This window comes from Fragaria vesca, linkage group LG6 (assembly GCF_000184155.1).
Source record: "Fragaria vesca subsp. vesca linkage group LG6, FraVesHawaii_1.0, whole genome shotgun sequence".
NCBI classification, from domain to species: domain Eukaryota; kingdom Viridiplantae; phylum Streptophyta; class Magnoliopsida; order Rosales; family Rosaceae; genus Fragaria; species Fragaria vesca.
Window position 1 is genome coordinate 33,224,758 of NC_020496.1, and position 23,044 is coordinate 33,247,801.

Sequence of the window (23,044 nt, forward strand, 5' to 3'; positions counted from 1 at the left end):
TAGTGTGGGCCCTATCTACACGAGAATATTGTGGTTTGTTCCGATTAACGTTTTGTGAATATGGCATTCCTTTTTTAGTTGTAAAAAAGGTTAAGCAAATGTGCTCAGAATGTGATATCTTGCCTAATCAATTGTAAATTAGGCAAGATTTATGTGATATGAAGTGTATTGTGTGATCATGTGACCTTGTGTTCTGAATCAGACTCAAATATATTTGTTTCCCACACTATAGTTTGTTTAGAATCTGATTTGTATTGTGAGCTACCAAATGTGTGTTGTTGTATTTTGCACTTTATGCTACTTGTTGATAATGTTACTTGCTGAGTTTATCAAATCATTTTGTTTCCTCACCTTATCTTAACCCCCCTTATTTGTGTAATTTCAGGTACTAAACAAAGCAAGGGCAAGGCTTAGTCGTGCATGTACGTTAAACTAAGAAGTATTAGACTTTTTTTGTCTTAGTTCTAGCTGCTCAACTTTGTTTAATATAGCCACTTGATGAGTAGTATTGCTGCAATGTAATTTTTTTTGTTGACTTCTCTTCATTAGGGCTCCATTTCTTTGTTTGCCAAGTACTAGAAGAGAAAAATTGCAGCTAATTTAGGAAGCTTTGTGGTAGATGTTCACAATATTTTTGGGTTGTAAAAAGATTTCCTCAGCCTACCATTTTGTATCTAATGTATCTTTTTAATTTTGTGAGTTGTTTATTTGTTATTCAGAGGAATACTTTTGTATTGCATAAATTTTCTTACGTGTGTGCTTGAGAAGTTAGGATGTGATAATGTAACTTTTATGTTTTTTTTTTTCTTTCTCAGCAAAAAGGAAATTTTCATGTTGAAAGAGCAGTATATGTTTATTTGGGTCTATTCGGGCAATATATCCCCCAATTGCCCCATTATTACCCTAAATAGTCCCCTTGCTGCCTATAATAGACCATGATCGACCCCCTACTGCCTCCAATAGGCCCCCTATTATCCTCAGTACCCTCGTACTGACCCTAATAGACCCCCTACTACCTCTAGTAGACTCTCCTATTGACCCCAACAGACCTTCCTAATGCCCCTAATAGAACCCCGACCGACCCCAGTAGACCCCATGTTGCCCTTAATACACCCTTATTGTCATATTCTGGTTAACGGTCGTCGCAATTCGATCAACGGTTGTCGGAATCCGGTCAACGGTCAACGGTCACGGGAGTCCGGTCAACAGTCACTGAAGTCCGATCAACAGTCATCGGCCGTGGGAATCCGATCATAGTTACTTTTTTTTTTGTTACAATCTGATCATAGTTACTTTATTTCACAGTAGACCCTCTATTGTTATAATGACAGATTGTAGTTTATTTAATTTATTAGAAGTATAATTGTTTTGATGTTGTTTAAGTTGGCCTTTGAGAATTTATAAATCTGATTTTGTTGGTGGGAATAAAATTCTCAAAATTAGGGCTAGATTAACCCATTGTTTTTTCATAGACACAACATTAGATATTATGGATACGTCAAATTACCTAAAAAAACATTTATTTTTAAATGATACACAAACATTTATATCAAAATCGAAAAAACAATTAGTTATTCGTCATTAGAGTTTTCTTCTTCTGTGCAAACCCTGGAGATCGAGTCATAATCAATTACGAAAACTGATCAAAAAAACAAATTGAGATTCACCAGTCTTGGATATACTTATATATGATTGTTTCTCCACTGTTCTATTTATCCCCTTCATTTTGTGATTTTTGTCTGTTGGCTAACACCATCTATGATCAATTCACTTCTTCGTTTTCTGTTTATCCCCTTCATTTTCTCTCTTAGCTAACACCATCTATTATCAATTCACTTCTTGTTTTCTCTAGGCTATGCCATTGTAAATAATAATTCGCTAGAACCATCCACCATGTCCTAGAAGCTTAATAATCCCTCGCTATCTCTAACTTTCTTTTGTTTCCATTTGGAAAATAAATTGCATCATTGAATTGCAGAAACTCTTTAGATTTTAATAAAGATCTTTCTGTTTTTTGTTTTTTGATCTAAGAATGTTAATTTTTTATTGATCACAACTTTGAGAGTAGGTATAACAACATAAACATGATCCACCCGCTAGGGCAATCCTACGAAATTACCTAGTAGACACTAAACAATCTCTATGCTGAAGACCATGAGATGAAGAGTTATGATCAATCTTCCGTTATAGGAAAGGAACAAAACCTCATCCTCATCCTATCATTATTTGACTACCTCCGAAATTTTATTAGTAATGTGTAAATAAAATTTCTTAAAATAAAGGTGTTGGAACCAAAGTTCACACGCAGCAAATGCAAGTCATTTAAATCGAAGTGACACCAGCAATACATTAAATTCCATTCCAAATTCCAAAAAAAAAAAAAAAAAAAAAGGTTAACAGGTTGAGAGTCAACAAGGGCAGAAAACAAAGCTAATACAAGCCATGAGTTGCGCGGCTTTGAGGAGTCCAAGAGGACTCCAAAATACAAGCCATGACATCATCAGGGCAAATAACATTGCCGAATTTGCTGCAGAGGCCCTCTCGTGCTTTGCCCAGTTGCTTTTCAAGACGCACAAGCTCACGTCTCAGCTCAAGTACAGATTTTTCCAACTGGAGAACCTCCTTGCAGTAGTTGTCTGAACCAGCAGGCTTGAGTTTGTATCCGAAAAAGCTCCTGGCAGCTTGCTTCAGATGATCAAACATGAAGCCAACTTTGAGTCCCCAATCTACAACATCATGACATAGATCTCTCCAAACCAAAAATTTCCCCTCATGCTTCACTTCCTCAACTTCCATACTAAACAATTGCAGACCAAATCTTTCAACTAAAGTATGTTTCTGATAAGTACTTTTCCCCTCAGCAAACAAGCTAGAAAAACTACCTCCACCATACTTTTGAGCAAATTTGGTCAGCGGAACCACAAACTCCGAAGGAACCATTCCACCTTCGAAGGGAGATTGATTACCACTCAGCGGTTTTGTAATACTATCAACAGTAATGCTCAAGCTGTCCTTAGCATCAAAGCAAGCAACAAAATCTCTGAATCGCGCCTCGAAATCAGTCGGCGAATCATTCCCTGCCTTGTCGGAATCAAGAGTGGAAGAAATAGTTGAAGTGGTGCAGGAAGGAACCTCTCTATTTACCAAGGCTGCAGCATCAATATTGTTATCCCTGCGCATAGTTCCTCCAGTTTCCAACAAGACCTCACCTGATTCACCCTTCAAGAAAAAGTACACATATTTTGATAATAAATTTGCAAGACTTGCGTCACAAAAAGTTTGATTATGTGGATTATGTTTGTTTTCCACAATCCACATAATCATGGGGGCTAAAACACACCACATTCAAGAAAAAGCAATGCAATATGGATCCACAACTTTGCATACCTGCTCACCGCAGTTATCTCCACAGACACCAAAATTTACAGCAGGTTCATTCACCTGAGTATCAACACCATGGCAAGTTTCCACAGCCTTGCATGCCTGCTCACCGCAGTTATCTTCATAAACAACGACATTTATAGCAGGTTCCCTCTCCTGAGCATCAACGTTGTTATCCTAGCAAGTTTCAAACAGACACAAGCGTTAAAAACAAAACGAGACAAGAAATAAGAGTCATGCAATAAGCCTTAATTACATACCCCGCTAACACCATGCTCATAATCCTCCATTGAAACAGCAGTACTATGAGAGTTACTCCCTTCAATTGGAGTTGCAGTCGAGTTGCTCTACAAAAACAAAGCAACGAGTCATTATGCAAACACACACACCATGCTGAGAGCAAATGCCAAAATCACAGTAACATGCAAAGAAGCAAATATTCTCACAAAAAATCACGAGGGCTCGAAGCTCACAGAAAACTCACCTCACCTTCGTCGTCCTCAAAGTCCTTGCCTTCAAAAGATTTTGTCTGAAAGAAGAGGATAACAAAGAAAATCACACCCCATGCAGCGAAAAAGAAAAAGAAAATGTGTATATATATATAGTGATATATACTTGGTTGTCGTCATCGCTGGTTCCTTCCCCACTAGCACCAGAATCATTATCCCCATGCATACTTGCATCCTCACTTAGGGGGCTACCCTCAGAATCTTCGCTATCATCATCTTGGCCATCAGTGAGATCATCATCAACATATAGTTTGAGTTTGGATTGTGTCATGTCAGCAACACGAGGACTACGCCTCAGGAGAACATTTGAGGCATCTGGCGCGGCCTTTTTCTTAACAGCGCCACTCAATCTCGAAGCAGGAGCGGCTTTTCTCTTTTTCTCTGTCCCATCAGCCAGTTTCAATGGGGGTACGAGTTTAACGCCCTTCGTACTTTTAACTGTCGAAGAAGGAATGCGGTCATTTACAACCTTTGGTTTAAAACGACGAATCTTTCCATTTTTACCTTTTTCGCCGTTCTCAGGAAACTTTACATTGCTCTTTGTTGCACACCTGTTACGCCCTCCTTTGACACCCTTGAGGTGACCCACCAAACACTCAGAGCTATCTGAGTATACCTCAAAGTAAGGAAGATTAAGCTTTGACATGATACCCATGACGGTTTTGCTGCAAAGCAACCTTTTGTTCTCATTATTACTGTTCGGGCGCAACCTAGTACCACCTGTCTTAATAAACTTTACAAACTCGCACTACTGCTGTTTCCAAAATCCCAAGAATGATAATGTAGCAGAGCCAGCACTGCCCTTTTTCCCAAGACTGCCAGAAAGCTTGTCCTGGCAGGAAGTAACAACTGTCTGAGTGAAAGCAACTATGTAATTGCCAATATGCCCACCGAAAGGAAGGTGTGACGACACATCCTGATCAATGCCAAATTGTCTCCTAACTCTATGAGGGGAATATTTCTCCATTGAAGGGCCAAAGAGATCATCACACGCCACAATAGACTACGCGGCAGTAGTCAGAAGCAACTCTGTAAGCCCTCTGTGTGGTGATAAACCATTCTCTGGGTGAAAGAAAGTAAATCTTAAGAATCCATGATCATTGAGGTACGGCCTGAAGTTGAACTGCTCAATCTTATCCATGACTGCAGGCCTGAATGCACCTTTCTTGGCTTTCTTCCCATGCCATCTGAAACACAATGGGAATTCCATTAAATTAAAAACTATTCTACCCTTGTCTAGTTGACAAAGGGACTTAGGTTTTGTAAGCTTCACTCCCAAGCCTTTAAATCTCTCCCACACAAACACTTGAAGAAAGAATGTAGATACTAAAGTGCAAATTCCATACTGCCCTGCACCTTCCCTCTCATCCTTTGCAATCTGGTCAAGCTTCTTGTACAAGTGACTGAGGAAAAGAGGAGCAAGCGGAAAACGAACCCCATCAGCCAACTTGATCGCCAATGGAAAAACTCTCTCCTGCACATGCTCATGAGGGAAGTCCGTAAAGATAAACTTACTTAACCAGTAAGCAAGCATGGCCTCCACCCGGCAACCCGAATTAAAACCTTCACCATTTTGAACCTTTCCTCCTTCATTCGAACCCCAAAAATGCCTCACCCAGTTACAAAAACTAAACACTTCTCTGAAGCTACAAGCCCCTTTTTTTAGAATCTTCAACTTCTTGTTCTGAGCCTCGTCCAACTTCATTTTGAATAGATTACCTACCCCAAAGATGGGGATTCTCATGATGTTGCAAACATCTTCTAAAGTAGGGGTAAACTCCCCCCAAGAGCAGACAAAAGTGTGAGTCTCGGGGCTCCATCTGCGCATGAAGTGACGAAGGCAAACATCATCCTTGCAAATCTCACAAAAACCAGAAATAAACAATGAAAGCTTTATCCCTGCGCTACATAAGGCTTCATCAAAATTTTCTTCCTTCGCCTCATAGCAGACCTAGTCTGACCAACCTGCAATGACCTCCGCAGGATACTGAAAGCATATAGGCACCGCAGGATACTCCCCTCGCTCAATGAGCAGCCTAGATACAGATTTAGGAGAAATAAGGTGTTTGGAAAACTCGCCAGACATTTCCTCTAAGCTGCCTTCGCATCCCTCTGTGGTAGAAGCAATTGCAAGACCATCATCTAATAGGAAGTGAGGGTCACGGAGTTCAATAAGCTGATAAGAGTCAGATGCCTGGGCCATTGCAAGGAAAGGAATCCCTTCTGCAAAAAAGAAAAATAAAATCATGCGTAAGCAAAAAATTTCTTTTCATTTTCTAGCACACAGCAAGTCTTACCAAGCAACATTACGCTCCAAGCATACTCATGAAACTCATGACGCCATGCCAAAACATGTCATATCGCTATAAATTACCATCAATCATTCATCATTACCAAAGCCCAGCAATCATGCAAAACACAACTAAAAACAAGCCATGCCAAGCCGTAAGTAATTCAAATGAAATCAGTCACACCAAAGGCAATGCACAAGCCAGGCCAAGCTAAAATATGACATGTTCATCGCCTTGCATAAATCTACCATGACCAAAAGATGTATATACGGAAGGATGCAATAATAAATTCATGTATCCTTTTTACAAAAATTCCAAGCACACATTCACTCAACCATATCAAGCAACACATGCATCAACGCTCAAACCAAGCTCGAGCAGCCTTTTCTTTTCACATGCTACAAATGTAAGACACCTATATGCATACACTAAGAAAAAAAAAAATGAAAGAGATCTTCAGCTGCCAAAAAAAAAAATAAGAAGACAAAGCCGAATTTGGAAATAATAGGATGTGCAGATACTCAAGCTAAGGTGCAAAATTTCTCAGGATAGCATTCAGCATACGACAAGGGTTCCACATCACAAGATGGTCTACTTAAAGCTTTGAGCCATTCAATACTCAAACATGCTGTGGTTCAGTTCAAGCTGCCTAAGATTACCTGAAATAAGAGTTTGTAGCGTGAGGAAGTATGCGAAAGCAAAAAAAATATCAGTAAATTTGCAATTAGCCTCCTGCATAAGAAGAAGAAGAAGGTTAGCTGCGGTGACTTGAACAAAAAAAAAAAAAAAAGACAAGGGATACGACACAACTCTTCTGCAAAGAGTTCCTAATGCCTAGTCATGGTGTCTACTGCGGTGACAAAGACAATTACAGATTCACATAAACAAGAAGAAATATGAGCATCATCTACAGCCTTTTACCAACATGGGGTTCATTATGCAATACCAAAACTAAGTCCATTCGGCGATTCATCAGCACAACATAAGATGTTTCTGTGCTAAAGGGGGTTTCACATGATGAGGGCAATTCTATTTCAATAGTTCTCATCCCAAATTTATCCAAAGGAAGCTGACTGCTATCAAAAAAAATAAGGAGCACCAGTATACTCAATTCAAGAAATTGCGAATCCCCGCCGTAAATCCGTTGAAGAAAAGAAGGAATTCATGGTTTCAAAACGAAAGTAATTGAAAAAATTGCAGACTCTACCTGGAGGCCGCGACGATTAAATGAATTCCTTTAGAACTCCCGCAGCAAAGGAAAAGAGAAAAAACAAATTGAAGGAGGAAGTTGTCTCCTTGTGGTATATGTAAGCGGGAAGAAGATGCGTCCTCTCAAAACTCTCTCTCACGCTTAGGCTTAGCTACGTTTTGGGCCGGGCTGATTTTTCTTTACAGGTTTTAATTATGTGGCCCATTGAACCGGCTCACATAATATTCCTTGCTGTGTCAACCAATCAGTAAGCTATCACACAAGCAACGTAACAGTCCACAATTTGACATAAAAGTTTTCCTCTGATGCACTTTCTGGATATACAAAAGTCTATAGTTCTATACACACGTACTATTCAACAGACCAAGGATAAGCATCTAGAAATCTAGAATCATTGAAAAAAGTGAGAACCAAGTCGATGCTTGAAATCAAATAGAGTAATCTGGTTTAGCCAGGTTAGCATGCAACGGAAAAAACTTTGCTTCAGATGATATGTATCAGATAACATGAAAAAAAAACAAGAGAGTAGAACTATTAATATGTGCGACCCCCAAAAAGTCAATAATTTAATTAGATTATAACTAACTGCGTGAGTTTAGAACTTTAGATGAAATGTTCTCACATCTTTGAGACCAGCTTTCATACAGTTTGCAGGCAACAAGCATTTAAGATGAAGCGAAAAGCATAAATCAGAAGGTAAACTAAGCAAGCATGAATAATGACTTCTATGAAGCTATGAATGTGAAAGATAAACATAGACTCCATGATGAGTCCAAACTTATAACCAGGTCGCATTTACTGATACCGTAAGTATCTGCTGGTAGACCCTAAAACATCAAATGTGGAAACATACAACAACAAAATCAAAGACAAGTCAAGTTTCGATACATGCTGGAAACATGGTGCATCCTGCAAGCTAAACAATCAAAAATTAAAAGATACAAAATAGAAATCACAGTTACACTAAGTTCCGAGACATATGAACATGGTGAAAATTCCAAACAATTTAACCAGTGTCATGTTTGCTGGTACCATGCTCCTCTGTTTGTAGAAACTACAGAAACCATCAGCCAAAATAACCCCGGCATTTTGAGGATCCACATAAGCATTTCTTTTTCCTATGGGGGCCATTGTTATTGCCCGCTCCACCAGACATTGAAACCCCGTAATCATATGTCAGTTCTGTCAAAGGGGGAATGTGTCTGATGGCAAAAAACCCAATATGGAGAAAAGACTGATTGTTCTGTTCATACAGAACTGGTTGCCAAAAGACATTTGGTGAACAACTGTGGTTAATAAAACGAGAAACATTCCCAGCATTCTTGGCACTTATGATCAGGGGATATGGGATGCTATAGGCCTCGACAGAATCATTAGGACTCTCCTCATCTAGTAAGCCAGGTTCATAATTCCACTTGAAGGAGTCAAAATTGCGCCTTGTATCAAAAACATACTCATCAATTTCGCCTTCGTCCCCTTTATTTTTGAATTTTGCTTCATCTATAACTTCACCAGCATACTCGCAAATAAAAGCACCAGCACGAATAGGATCCCATGACCGTAGGCCCCAGCCCCTATCCTTTGTCCTAAACACTTCCAAGCGCACTTTTACACCACTTTGGGATACCCGGTTCTTGCAGTTAGGAGGGCATGGACATGAGGCACCACATTCATAGACCAACTGTTTACGGCTGACTAGAATCCCATTACCAGTGTAAGGAAATTCACCTTCATTTTTCTGAATGCAAGAGCAATTCATATCACCTGGGAGGCATGCATTACGGCATTTGCAACCTAAACTAGGCTGCGTTAAAGTGAAAGATTTGGAATACTTGAGCGAAGGGAGATACGTGAAATAAGCAGGCCCCTTCTCGTTATCAACTTCATTTACAAGGGAAACAGGTATTCGTTCAGAACCTGAAGTGAGGTCTGGAAGAACAAGTCCAGCCCTTGATGAAAAACCATCCTTCCACTTTCGGATTGTTTGCAGAACTGAAAAGGCATCAGGCTGTCCAGACACCCTCACTAGCTTGTACTTGAACATATTGCCACCAGATTTCCCCCTCTCTGTCCATGACTCTTGGATCTTGTAGAGGCCATCATAGATATAGACCTTGGAGTTAGGAGTAGTATCATCTTTCAACCCTCGAATCACTCTTACTTCATTGCCACGTTGCAAGCTTCTCTCAAGAGCGAGATTGCCCCTTTCAAGCTTCTGATCAGTGACAGCCACCTGCTTATCTTTGCTGTTAGTAATTCCACCCTGACCACTGTATATCAATACATCACTGCTATCTGTGTCATCCTCATAGCCTCCTGAAGATACAATGCTCAAGGCTATGGGATCTTTTTCCAAATCACCCCTGAGAGTCATGTAATCAATACCAGCCATTGATGGAGCATGTAATCCCACCACACACATTTCCATTCGGAAAAAGAAAATGTCCCCAATCTCAACTCCGGGGACAGGTCCAATTCTCCTCCTCATGTTTGTTCGAACCTTTTTGGTCATTGCAATATTGCCAGCTTTTAAATCTGCACGCTTAATGGAGTCGGTGTTCTTTTCCTTGGTATCTTCAATCTGGCAAATCCTTCTCCGGATCGCATCAAAATTCATGAGTACATAATTTACCAAGTCCCTGTTACCATCTTCCAGCTGAGCTGGACTGATCACAGAAACAAAGTTCACGCTCGATCCTAAGACTACTGCATCAGCATCTCCATTTCTCCTAACCTTCTTACGATATGAACCTCTGGTGGTCTTCTTCCGAGATGAACTAGACCCAGCCACGTCCTTATGACCATCAAAATACCCATCTTCATCGCCCATTGACGACTCCCTGTCTCCATTGGACTCCTCCGGAAAGTCATGGGGCAGTCCTCCAGACGGGTTGGGGGCTCTATATGACCGAAGTGGAGCCGGCATGGGACCAGCTGGTGTTTGCATTGCGGGGGGATTCACATGATTGAGATCAGGTGAGTGTTGAGTGGCTTGGGCTTGTGGTGGTGCACTAAATGGGAAAAAGGGCGAAAACCCATTAGGGGTATGGCCAAAGGGAGGCATGCAACCAAAGTTAGGGGCCTGAGCGCCGGTTGGGAACACAGGCGTCAGAGTACGCAGAGGTTTCACATCCAAAACCCTCGACTTATCAATACCATTGAGAGGTTCCATAATCACAAAACCCTTGACTTGTCAACAAAACCAACACCAACTTGCACAGTTTCTTCACTTCTCCCACAAACCTCTATATCCCAAGTCTCAACTACATAATCACAGACACAGATATCTTTGACATTTTACTCTGCATGAAAAGATTGCACAAGACGCGACAAATTATTCAAAATGATGCATAATTTGAAGACAAGAACCAAAAATGAACAGAAAATCTACAGATGACGAGATCTAGAACACATCAAAGGCATGAGTATTGAGATTTGAGACATAAGCAGCAACAGATTCGACATGCAAGCACATCCAGTAGGAGAAAAACAAGAAGCAAAATCGGTCAATACCTGTTTGCTGAGTTCATCAATTTCTGGGCTTGGAGTGTTTGAGAGAGAGAGAGAGAGGAGCTCAGTTGGTTCAGTTCCGGTCTTTCGTACTTTTATTTGTTCACTGTCAACAAAAGCTACTTATTTTTGTTTTTTCTGACCAAAACAAAAGCTGCTTGTATATATATAGAAAGGACTTTTCATTTATTAACATTTTTTTGGGTAAGTTTTACAATTACTGTCTCACCACTGTGTCCTTTTAACAGTGGTCGAAAATAGTAACGCAAAACCATTTTAGGGTGGGTAATTAAAATGGATTGTACTGTTATTAATTTGGTCAGCGGAATGTGGCACTGGCAGCAAACTTGGTGTGCTAAGCTAAGCTCAGCTACCACATCACCAACTGACCAAAGTATGCTGCAAGTGTAGAACCAGACTAGCATCTCCGATACAATAAGCTAGTTTTTGTTTTTGGTTATCGTTGACTTTAAATCAGAGCCATTAACTTAGTATCCAAAGGCTGAAAATATGACAAGTCAGCACTTACCTACTTAAACTCATTTAATGCGGCATGTTAAATGTAAACGCCGTTTGTTATAAGATGGAAACGTTAAAAACAGGGTTCTCGTCTTCCTCAGCTCTTTAACTTCTTTTCTCTGAGAGAGAGAACTCGTCTTCCACAGTTCACGATCACAGTCATCTAGCTTACCTCACTCTCTCACCGTCCTTCATTTTTCAAAGTACGTTTATATTTTTGATCTCCCTGGTCCTTCATTCAATTATAATTTTTACTTTTCTTCTAATTATCATGTATTGAGTGTTGCAGTCCTATGATTAAATCTATTAATCTGTCCCTTTTCTTGATCTGGGTTCAAACTCCATTTGAATCACGGCAGATGAATTTACATGACATTGAAAAGCCCACATTGAGATTCAAACGCTTAACTTCCCCGTTGTTAAACGAATACAAATATTATGCAAAAAAGAAGGGAGCCTTAGATCAATCAAACTCATGAACCAAGGGAGCCTTAGATTCATTAGATCAAATGCTCAATGTTGCTGGTAAAGGCTGATGCCCAGAAAGCAAGTGATGGAGAAGAAGAAGAAGAAGAAGAAGAAGAAGAAGAGGCGGGTGTGTTGATGACTTGACGGAAAGAAACGGGGAGAAATTTAATGCGAGTCTTGAAAAATGAAATTTTTTCCTCGTTTATGTGAAATTTGCTGACGTGGTGTATTATTAGCCATTGGATATTGACTGAACGGGTCAGATTAAAAGTCAAGAATAACTAAGGATAATAACTAACCAAGGAGAAGATCCTTATCCTTACCAAAAGTATATATCATAAGAGTAAAGCATTTTTCCTTCATAAAGCATTCATATAAAAGTATTATTTTATATGAGAAACTAAGAAGAAGAGAGATCATAAGGAAAGAAAGATGAGAGAGAAACATTAAGGAAATAAATGACATCAAATTTGACATTGGAAGAAAAAATGTCAAATCCACATCCTTTTGACATTTCGGTTGGAGAAGATATGAAGAGTGTGTCATCGTTTGCTGACATATCCAAAGTAACTCGTCGGTTGGAGATGCTCTAAGACTAAGCAACTCTAATATGCTCCATACTTCCATAGGCCCTTAGTGGAAAGTCACACAAATGTTCGACTGGTCTCTGCCAAGCATAACAACAAAATGCATGTTCAAGATTGTAAGAAATGAAAAAAATTGTGACAATGATGGATGTTAAGATATTAATGTGACGTTCGGTAACGTTTTTATGCTTGTATTTTTATTTTTGAAAATGAAACTGACATGAAAATATATTTGGTGAGATATTTCTACAAACGTCGAAATGAATTAACTTTACAAAGAAAGACAAAACATCAATTTGACGTTTTCAATTTTTCATTTTTCTAGATTAAAAAATATATAAAATGTTTTTCACTATAAATTACGTAATATATTTCCAAAGTAGAAAATAACAATCTCATTCTTATTTTATTTTTAAAAATCAATTTTAAAATTCGTTTTAAAAAAACATTATCGGACAAGCCGTAAGTGTTCCGTTGTTGCTGCGAATGACTGAGAATGTGGGTAGGTTGAACAACGTAAAATTTACTTTGATAAATCAATGTCCGAAATGGCAATTGCAAAGTGATCTTTCAATAACATGTCGGGGGTGGACATATCTTTTGTAGTTGCTACATGGCAGTAGCTGCACCATTGTCTTATCATCATTCATCAGTACTTATGGAGTCTGAGTATCAAAGTGAATCCCTAAATTTACAAGCGAACAACGAATACAATTAGTGTACAGGCCTTTCCTAGCACCATTGCTGGAAAACCAAGTCATCTGCTTCTTCTGGTTCTCCGCAAAAATGCAAAAAAAAAAAAAAAAAAAAAAAATTAAATGTATAAGCTAGTTCCTCAAGCTAATGAGCAAAATGAAGGGGGTGTGCAATTCTTGTCACCTTCCTCGTATGCATCATCCCACATCGAATGAACATGTAATTAGATACTATTTCTTCCCAACTTTCTTGTGTTTGAACAATTTGGCTGTAGCGCCAGGTCTCCTTACCGCAGTCACATCCTTGCTTGTACTCATCTTCCCAATCTTTCCTCTGCGACCACCTGAGGGACGTTTACTGTAATTCTCTTTATTTGTCTTTCCAGTTATTTCTGACCGGTCTGTAAATGATTTGATCACATCAGATTGCCTATTTTTCATAGCACGTTTCAGTCCATCTCCACCCGCAGAAAATATACCTTCAGTACTAGGCTTTCCATTTATGTGTTCCTTCACCCTTTTTCTTTTCCTGTGTTCCATTGATCCATTTTTCTCTGGAAAATCCAATTCCTTGCGTTTTCTATTCTCCATCCTTTGAAAAGAAAGAGTTCACCAATAATAAGCAGATGTATAAACTCAAAGTAAAATTAGCATATGTCAATGAAAATAATACATAGCTGCAAGTGCTTAGAACTAATGATATCAGACCTGTTGGTTGAAGAATCTGCCTGCTCCATATCTGTTTCTGTGGTGGCAACTTCCTTGGAACTTTTCTTGCCATCGCGGCGGTTCTGCAATAGATGTAATAGTATAAACAAATTGCCATTTCATCCATACGAACTTGATTCAACTTGGGAGACACCATAGGTAATCAATAAAGTAAAAACTACCTCCAGAATACCCTTGACAAAACCTTTGTATTTATCTGGTGTAACTAACTCAACTGCAGGAGAACCACACTTCCTTAACATAATCTCCATGATGACTGTGACCTATAGATAAAAAAGATCATGATCAATTTGTGATAAAGTCAAAGGATTCACAGGTATAAATGAGTATGTATTTGTACATTCAGCATGTTACAGACATAAATAACCTTCAATATATGATATATGTGTAGCCATAAAAGCATTAGGCTAAGTTAGCACACCTTTTCTCTGAAATGATGTCTCGAGACAGGGGACCAGGGGAGAACCGCTGTGACAATAGCTGGTAGAAGATTTTGCAGATGCCTAGTCTCTAAGCAAGATACCAGTACTTTGAAAAAGCCCAATACAGCCTGTCAAATGTGTAGCAACTAATGCATTAACATTTCTTGTGACCCAACACAACTCACTATCATTACATGAAATGAATAGGCAATATTCTACGAACACTCACTTTGATGACTTCGAGAGCTTTGCCTTGCAGCAAAGATAAAAGAGAAGGCACAAGCTCAGGTATTGAAAGGCAAATATCAGTATCTTTATACACCAGAACAGATAGCACAGACACTGCTCCACTCTTTATGTGAGGTGATGCACTGGAAAGATATCCCATTATCTGAACATTGAAAACTAGGCAAATCAATAACCATAAAAAGCAGAAGAGAAGTGGATTGCAACAGAAGACTAATTACCACGAGGCCATTTCCAGGATGTAGTACAGTTTGCTACTATTGATAATTTTTGTACATGTGAGAAGAGTCTATGAATAGCCTCATCCAATATTTCAAGTGAGATAACTGAAGCACTTACCATGTTAATTAGTTTCTGGTAAGGTCCGTCTGAACTGAGACATGACGAGTCTCTCAAACTAGATCTTATGTTGAGGAGTATATCATAGGCTGTTTTCCTAGCTTTCTCTTCGTGGGACTGCATATACAAGAAATCTAATGGTTACTAATAAATCCATATCTTGTATCATGAAATAATCCAAAACTCATTAGGAGGATAAATAGAAAAAGTCAAAGGCTCACAAATGAAGTGACTACAAGGCAAGCTACGTCCAGTAAAGAAGATGGAAGAACATAAGAATATGGTAACATGCGAATATCTTTTTAAACACGCTAACACATGGATATGTAAAAAGTAATAATAATAATTCTCAAAATAATCCTTACATCCTTCAACGTGACTATGATCTCATTCAGAATAAGAAAAGCCTTTGCATTTTCCACCTCTGAGTCTATCTGCAAAATCATTTACAATAGAAAAACTTCAACTGCCAAGAATTGAGCATAGCTTCAAATGCATATATAGAAGAAAAGGTAAAGATGCCAACAGATACTTGTTACAATACACTGAAAAGTATGAGTTGCATTGTTAACCTTCAAAGTATGAATCATTAAAGTCTGGAAACAAGCAAATCGACTCCTTAGAGATACAGTATCACCAGGACATTTCAACCCAAGTAACAGATCAATCAATTCAATAGAGCGGGAAGAACAGAACAAAGCATGTTCCTGCAAATTTCAGAACCAGAGAAGAGCTCAATTTCTCTGAAGAAGTTCTATAGAAAAATGATTTAAATAGCGCCCAAGATGCTAATACAAACCTCTAGAATTCTGCTCAAAGTATAGTATGCTTCACGATTCGCAACCTCCTCGCTGGCCTAATTACAAAAGTTGTTGTATCATTTCATAGTAATAGGGATAATACTTAAAGAAACCATAGATATAGAAAGCCACAAAAACAGAAATGTCAACTATACCTGAAAAGTGTGTTTGATAAAGGTATAGATTAGATCAATAAGATCTTCCTGGGCTCCTTCAACTAGAGAAGAAGCTAATTCCATTATTACACATCTGTTGAATAATAAAACAAAATAAAGATAGTCATCATAATCCGTTTTTATTAAAATGATACCGAACTTCTTAACAAACAAAAGAAGAAAAAGAAAAAGAAGTGATGAACGTGGGTTAAAACTCAATTTTGGACAAAGTGTTTTGATTGAAAATCCTTTTTGATCCAATATGGATACATGTCGCTGTTGCCAATTTTCATTAAACTGACATTAAAAACGTAGCTGAACCAAATATCCATGAGCTAAGTCATCTTTTCCTGTTGAGTTATACTTATGTGTGCTTAACTAAGCCTCTGTAGGTGTGAAGCTAAAGTACAATCTTTAACACCAATTGGATGGAAATGGGTAAAAGTGACCAAGATTTCAGCATTAACACCCGAATGAATTTGAAACATATGAACACAGACTAAAATTCACAAAACACATGGATGGCACCAAATTCAATTTAACCCATAAAATTATACTAGAATGACAAAACAATGACCAACCAGTGTCATTATATATCTCACTTATGTAATCTTTGAAACTACCATAACGTAGAGAACATAAATTTATAGCTTACCGCTGTGCATTATTCTCTCTAGTACTTTGATTGTGCTCTTCTTCAATGCCCATTGAATTAGTATAACTGTCCAACTTTATAAATTCATTCCTACCATCCATCAGGTGAAACTTCTTAAGTACTGATATGAAAATCTTCTTGGCAATAGAAGAATCAGCTACTGAAGCCAGGCATCTAATAGCATCCTGGAAATTCGAAATAGTAATTATGTCAAGTATTGATACCCAGATAGTTGGTTTATTGTATCTTACTATCCAATACTAATAAGAGTGTTTCCTGGTTTAAAAATAAAAAATAAAAAATAAAAAATCCAGATCTCAATTTCCTCAACAGTCATAGACTACAGACAAGAATAAGATGATGAAAGTTTGCCCAAAAAGAGTACCAAAGTGGGATCTGGATCAAAATGTTATGACATAGAAATCCATATATATGGCACCAGTAAAAATGGCCAGGAAGGTAGATTGTACCACCTACAAATGAGGCCATTGGTGCCCTCATAACGAAAATGAAACCTGCTTCATCTCATGTCAGGGTGATTAATGTGTACTAACTTGTGAAGCTTAAAAAAGGGATGAACCTTTAAATATGAACGCTTCTCAGGTGCTGAACCAATAAATGAGTCTATAAGAGCCTGAAGCAACTCAGCAGAACACTGTGCCACAGCCTTTATGTTTTTTGTTGCAGTTTTCTTTGAATAAGTGGGTATGTTTCCCAACTCTGGTACAGGATCGGTAACTGCACCACCAGCACCAGTTTTTTGGTTAACCACACTTTTGTTCTGATTTACAAGAGCCTACAGAAGAAAATATATCAAAAATGTGTTGAAGCTTCAATATAATTACGACAATTCAAGTGGATCAATTGAGAAACATCACCTGCAAGGAACATGCAACAGTTTCATGCATTAAAGAATCCTCCTTTAGAAATGTTACTATAACCTCAGCCAGAGGGACAAAATTTTGGTACATATCAGTTGGATGGCGACAAAAAGAAAGTAGCAGTCCCCACAAATCACGTGCATGACCCTGTAGATCTTCACGGGTTTTAGACTTTTTAACTGGAAGAGAAGCAAAAGAGCATATGAGTTCCAGATGTTGGTCTTACAATATTAAAATATGAAAGATTGAGAAAGCCATTGGAAAAAAAATGTGAGGAAAATGACATGCAATAACTTGGTCTGAGAGACACGAGTGCACCCAAAAAAAAAAAAAATATATATATATATATATATGAGATTCAATTAAATAAATATGTGAGGAATATGAGATTCAATTACTTGGTTTGAGAAGTGCGCACAAAAAACAAAACAAAAAAAATCGTTCCTCATTTCCATGCATCTTTTTCCTTAGTCAAGAATCATAAGTTAAATTTCCTATATTGAAAAGCGTAGGATATATGGTTTGAACTCAAAATTCTTCTCAAATTCTTTTTTTCACGCCCTTTGTGCCATCAAATAAAAGACAACAAGATCTGAAAGTTTTTTTATGATTCTGGTCTTCCAAATTCAGCTTCCTCATTATATTTTCTTATATCTCTTGTGTGTTTGCTGGACTTTCTAGACCAGCTTATCACCTTAAAAGTGCAATCAAGTACAAAGAATGTACAAAAGTGGAACATTGTGGTTCAGAAGGACCATCATAAAATGTACCAAATCTTAAGAGATTAAAAATATCGTGAATAAACGGAATGTTAACTTCAAAGAAACTAAATCATAATATATAAAACGCCTCAGGAAGAAAAAAAAGAAGGAAAGAACATAGAGTAAGAAACAAGAACCATAGGAATAGATAGATTTTGTGGAACTTAAAAGCAAGACAAACACAAAGTTTCTATTAAATCATCCTCATAAATATGTAGACTAATAGTTTTGAAGAAACTTTGCCATCAGTTTCCACATCAAAGTCACAGGGCATTGTTAAAGAATATTCCTCTAGATTTATATTACATATCAGCCCATTTTATACAGAATCATCTGGCATCGAAATTGAAAAAGAGTTACTGAATATTAGATGCATGCACCATAGATGGGTACAAAAGGGGAAAAAGGTGAATGCGAGCAGACAGAGGGTAAAGTTAAGCAATTTGAAAATAGACTGTAGAGCGGCACTGCAGGGAGGGGGCAGGATCACATGCAGAAAACTGTTTTAGCTCATTTTCTCTATGACGAGCATAGGATAAAGAATAAAAAAAACCTATGTACCTTTACTGCTGGCCAGTTGAAAGGATTTAGCAAGAGGCATAATCTGGTCCATATAGTATGCCAACGATGCTCCAACAACATAATTTTTCAAAATAGGTACCAGCCAATTGTTTACACATGTGAAGTCACCAGCATTAAGTGATACAGGTACAAGTTCTAGTAGTCTCTCAGGCCCCATAGCAATTACAGCAGTTCCAATACATTTCTGAAGCTGCATGAATATGAAGATTTTTATAAGATCCATGGACTAGATGTACACATCATTTATGCACTGTGAATGGGCTAATATCTTATGGAAGAAGTTATTCAAGGAGGCAAGGGTGGTATGGACAACTCCATTACAGAGGAGTGACTTGCTAAAAGAAAATCCTTTGGGGTTGTGGGGTGCTAGCTGTAGTTTGGTGGTGTGGATGGAAAGAAATAAAAGAGTATTTGAAACCTATGGCTGGGAGAAGATAGACTTGTGGGACACAGTATGGGCCTCTACTTCTAAGAATTTTAAGGATTATACTCTTTTTCCCATTGTTCTTAACTGGCAAGCAGCTGTAGTATAGGCCCCTAATCTTAGATTTAGCACCAATAAATGAGCTGCTAAGCCTCTAGCCCTAGCTGCCCTCTTTAGCTATTTAAAGCGGATTCCTTGTCTACCTCCTTGTACTTGCTTTTTTTAATATATAAAACGCTGTTTCTTTTCAAAATAAAATAAAAGAACGAGAGAATACACAGCAGGGGATGCATGTTAATGTTGCTCAACTACTTTTCATTTTATTTGGTATCTAATCTAACAGCTAAAAACGGAGTTCTCAATAAACCTTTTGAGAGAATTTACCTCGATGATTAATCTCAGCTGTTCTGCAAATCATATGATCATATCTAATTTAACATCCAAGCTATCTTAGATAAGTACCTATTAGAGTTCTGTGAATATATCAACCCACTGGCAACTACTTGAAAGTCCAAGATAAGAGCATGGCAAACCAAACCAATCAAAGTTTTATTTCAGTAAGACAACAGTTTAGCTACTGAGGTAGAGAACAGCAATGTCATGAATGGATACTCAGATTTAATCAAGGGAGATATCAATGAAGAGCATATAATGTTTTAAGTGTTCAGTTTGCTGTTACATTTATATCAAGGGATCCTATGTAATTGACAACTTCAATACTAATAAAGAGTGCGGAGAACCCCAACTCCTCTTTTAAGTACAAGCAACTCTACTCTTCTCTTCATCTCTACTTCTCTTCCTATTCATTCTGAAAGAGGTACAAATTTTCATACCTCAACTGTCTCTACCAATTCAATGATAAAGCAGACTATCCAATATCCATACAATGATCCTTCCATCCACATAGTAACACAAGAAAAATGAACGATTCTTTCAGAAAAAGTTGAGATCTAGGACCAACAAGCAACCAAATATTTTGGATTTGATAAAGATGTTTAGTGTTCATGAAGTATAATCAATTGTCATTTTTTACCATCTCCCTAATCAATAGCAGATAGAATAACTTACATGGTCAGTGTTAGATTTGTCCCCACTAGCAGTGGTCATCAACTCAGCAAGTTTCAGTATAATACCTCTTATATAAATACTGGACATTTTTCCTATAACCAAAAACACAAGTACCAGTTAGAAATTGACTTATCAAATAAGGAACAATGTAAGATACAAACACTTGAAAACACTTCTGACCACTTGCAGAAGAAAAAATATATATCAATGATCATGTTATGTAGCTGACTAATATAGCAAAAAAATTAGAAAAGTAACAAGTATGTCCGCATATAATGATCATAGAATCACTGATTGATACATACCGAGCTTGAGGAACAAAGCAGATATAACATCCAAAAGATGCTCGTTGGGCAGTCCTTTACATGAGTTAAGACCCTCCTCAAAAATAGCACATATTGATCTCAATGCATTTGATTTTATAATATCATCTCCTTCATCTTTGAAAGGTTGGTTTTCATTGACCAACATACTTAGATCCACATGTTGGCTAATCAACTCTTTCAAAATATCTGAAGAATGGGATGCAGTCCTAGCCTCAGAAATCAAAAGACCTGGATCAGTAAAGTCGACATGGATCAGAGAACAACTTTTAACAGTAACCGCATTTCCATAAAACAATAACATGAAACTTAACAATAATAATTATTGAACTATGCATGAAGAATATACAGCTCTGGTAAGGATATATAAAAGATATGACGTATGAATTATTGGGTACCCCAACCAACATGCAAATAAAAGATCTTCGACTTCCAGGCACAATTGCAATACACAGGGAAAAATTCGAGTTTATATATTGAAATTCAATTAACAAAAATCTAAAATCAACCAAGCAAACAATAAAGAATGCTTAAGATCTAACAAACTACGGGATAACAAAAATATTCTTCTTATATGAGAAAAACAAAGATACAGAAAGACAACAAAATTGCAATAGGTTCATATTAGAATTCCAAACATGCCAGCACATGACTGTGGCATCTTCATAAGGAGAAGGGCCTGGCTATGTATTTGAACTGCAACGTTTTCCCACTAACTAAAATGAAAATAAGATTTGGCAATCCTAAGGTATTAACATTCATAACATAGCATCCAAGTGACCTACATGTCCAATTATACTAAATACAGCGTACCTGCCACAGAGCCACAAACTAGCGGAAGATTCGTGATCCATGATGTAGATTCACCAGTATGAAGTATGCCCATAGAATATTTTAACAAGGTTGTTGCAGACATGACAGTGTCCGAAGGGTTCTTATTTGCCAAGGACACGTATGAAATGAGAGAAGCTATAGTCCCCTCCGTCTTTGGGACAACGTCATCAGCTTTTGATATCTTGAAAATCGCTTCAATAATTTGGAAAACATGCCTTGTGAGTTCGGAGAACCGCGGACCCAGAAGTTTATTCATCTCTGAAAGAAGTTTTGAGCTGACAATTGGTGAGAGAAAGGGAACAGTAAGCTTCACTACATTTAGCATGTGCAGGACATCCAGATTTTTAGATCCATCTGAAGTCCGAGAAGCACTTAACTTAACCGCCAAAGGCATATAACCTTTCAGCATAGAAAGTATCAACTTGCTCGCCTCCTTGACAACACTGCGGGACTGGAGCGACTTAAATACATTCTCGAGACAGTCTTGCGAACATTTGCGAACCTGCAACAAGAAAAACAATAAATCAATCATCTTCAACAAGCAGCAAATTACACAAGCCACAAACATCCCTCCATCACAATTTCCAAGCGGATCAGCTGTATACTGTACTAACCCTACTAGAAGATGACTTACGAACAACCTTACCATTGCACTAGATTGATCTTACGCATTGCCACCTAGGTGCCTAACACTCAAGTCTATACATTTCAAACCCAATCCGAAAGTTGTATGCAGTAAAAACCGACTTTAAACTAACAATTCCGCCGAAACCAAATTAGAGCAATGCACAAATTCAGATAGCAACCTTAGGTCTCTTATCAACGGAGAACTTGAGCAAAGTGTGAAGCCCCAATTTGAGAGAATCCCAATCCTCCAAATCACAGAAGCCAACCAAAGCCCCCAAGCACTTGACCACAGCCTTGACGCCGGTCATGGTCAGCCTCTCCGCCTCTCGCTCCAGAAGCTCCACCAGCATAGCCAGCGCCTGACCGGCCTTGGGCGACGAGATGCTACGTGGCGGCACGAGCGGGAGCACCAGGGAGAGAAACGAGAGGAGCGCGGCTACGGCGGTAGGGTCGGGGGACGACATGTCGTCGATGGCGGAGATGGTGGCGGCGAAGTAGGAAGGGGGAGTGAGGGGGAGGGACTCGGCGGCGAGGATGGAGCGCATTGCGGCGGCGGTGGCGAGGAGGTGGTGGTGCTGCGGGGCAGAGGACTTGGAGTAGCGGTCCATGAGCTGTTGGGAGATGTCTGCGCCATCTTTCAACTCCTCTACTGCGTCCTCCATGGTTGATGCTCAAGGGTTTTCAAACATGCTCAAGGGTTTTAGGCATTTGTAGTTTATGGTTTTCGGCTACCCGACCCACCCGTTTAGCTCAATTAGGTTTTTTTTTTCTTTTTTAATTGAAAAAGTAAGAGAAATTTTATTCACACAAGATATTAATACACATCTTCATTTTTTGAAACTTTTTTTAATACAATTTTACCCATTGATGAAGATGATCAAAAAAAAACCAAACAAATAAAATAAAGTAATTTTCTTCGCATCTTCATTTGTTAGATACACACCAATTTTTTGTAAAAATTTTGAAATCTTTACATACCGAAAAGATGGGTAGGACTTGCCTAATCATAATTGTGTATACATATTGAG

The 23,044-nt window shown here is 38.3% G+C and overlaps 3 protein-coding genes across 3 annotated transcripts; all 3 read right to left on the minus strand.

Annotated features, from left to right (window-relative positions):
* Positions 1-8,185: 8,185 nt before the first annotated feature.
* Positions 8,186-10,655, minus strand: LOC101309275 (histone-lysine N-methyltransferase, H3 lysine-9 specific SUVH1-like). The gene has a single exon (XM_004304297.1). The coding sequence runs from the start codon at positions 10,561-10,563 to the stop codon at positions 8,458-8,460; it is 2,106 nt and encodes a 701-aa protein (XP_004304345.1). The 5' UTR covers positions 10,564-10,655; the 3' UTR covers positions 8,186-8,457.
* A 2,638-nt stretch (positions 10,656-13,293) lies between these two features.
* LOC101309566 lies at positions 13,294-17,543 on the minus strand. The gene is made up of 13 exons (XM_004304298.1): positions 17,395-17,543; positions 17,097-17,312; positions 16,517-16,701; positions 15,862-15,955; positions 15,706-15,762; positions 15,479-15,613; positions 15,272-15,340; positions 14,907-15,023; positions 14,551-14,712; positions 14,321-14,449; positions 14,061-14,162; positions 13,879-13,961; positions 13,294-13,762 (listed from the first exon to the last, which is right to left on the minus strand). The coding sequence occupies exons 1-13, from the start codon at positions 17,485-17,487 to the stop codon at positions 13,402-13,404; spliced, it is 1,803 nt and encodes a 600-aa protein (XP_004304346.1). The 5' UTR covers positions 17,488-17,543; the 3' UTR covers positions 13,294-13,401.
* Positions 17,544-18,711: 1,168 nt separating this feature from the next.
* On the minus strand, positions 18,712-22,678 carry LOC101293709 (RRP12-like protein-like). Its single transcript, XM_004306152.1, has 5 exons — positions 22,196-22,678; positions 21,369-21,891; positions 20,538-20,786; positions 20,233-20,324; positions 18,712-18,930 (listed from the first exon to the last, which is right to left on the minus strand). Exons 1-5 carry the CDS (start codon positions 22,676-22,678, stop codon positions 18,712-18,714), a joined length of 1,566 nt encoding a protein of 521 aa, XP_004306200.1.
* Positions 22,679-23,044: the final 366 nt, after the last annotated feature.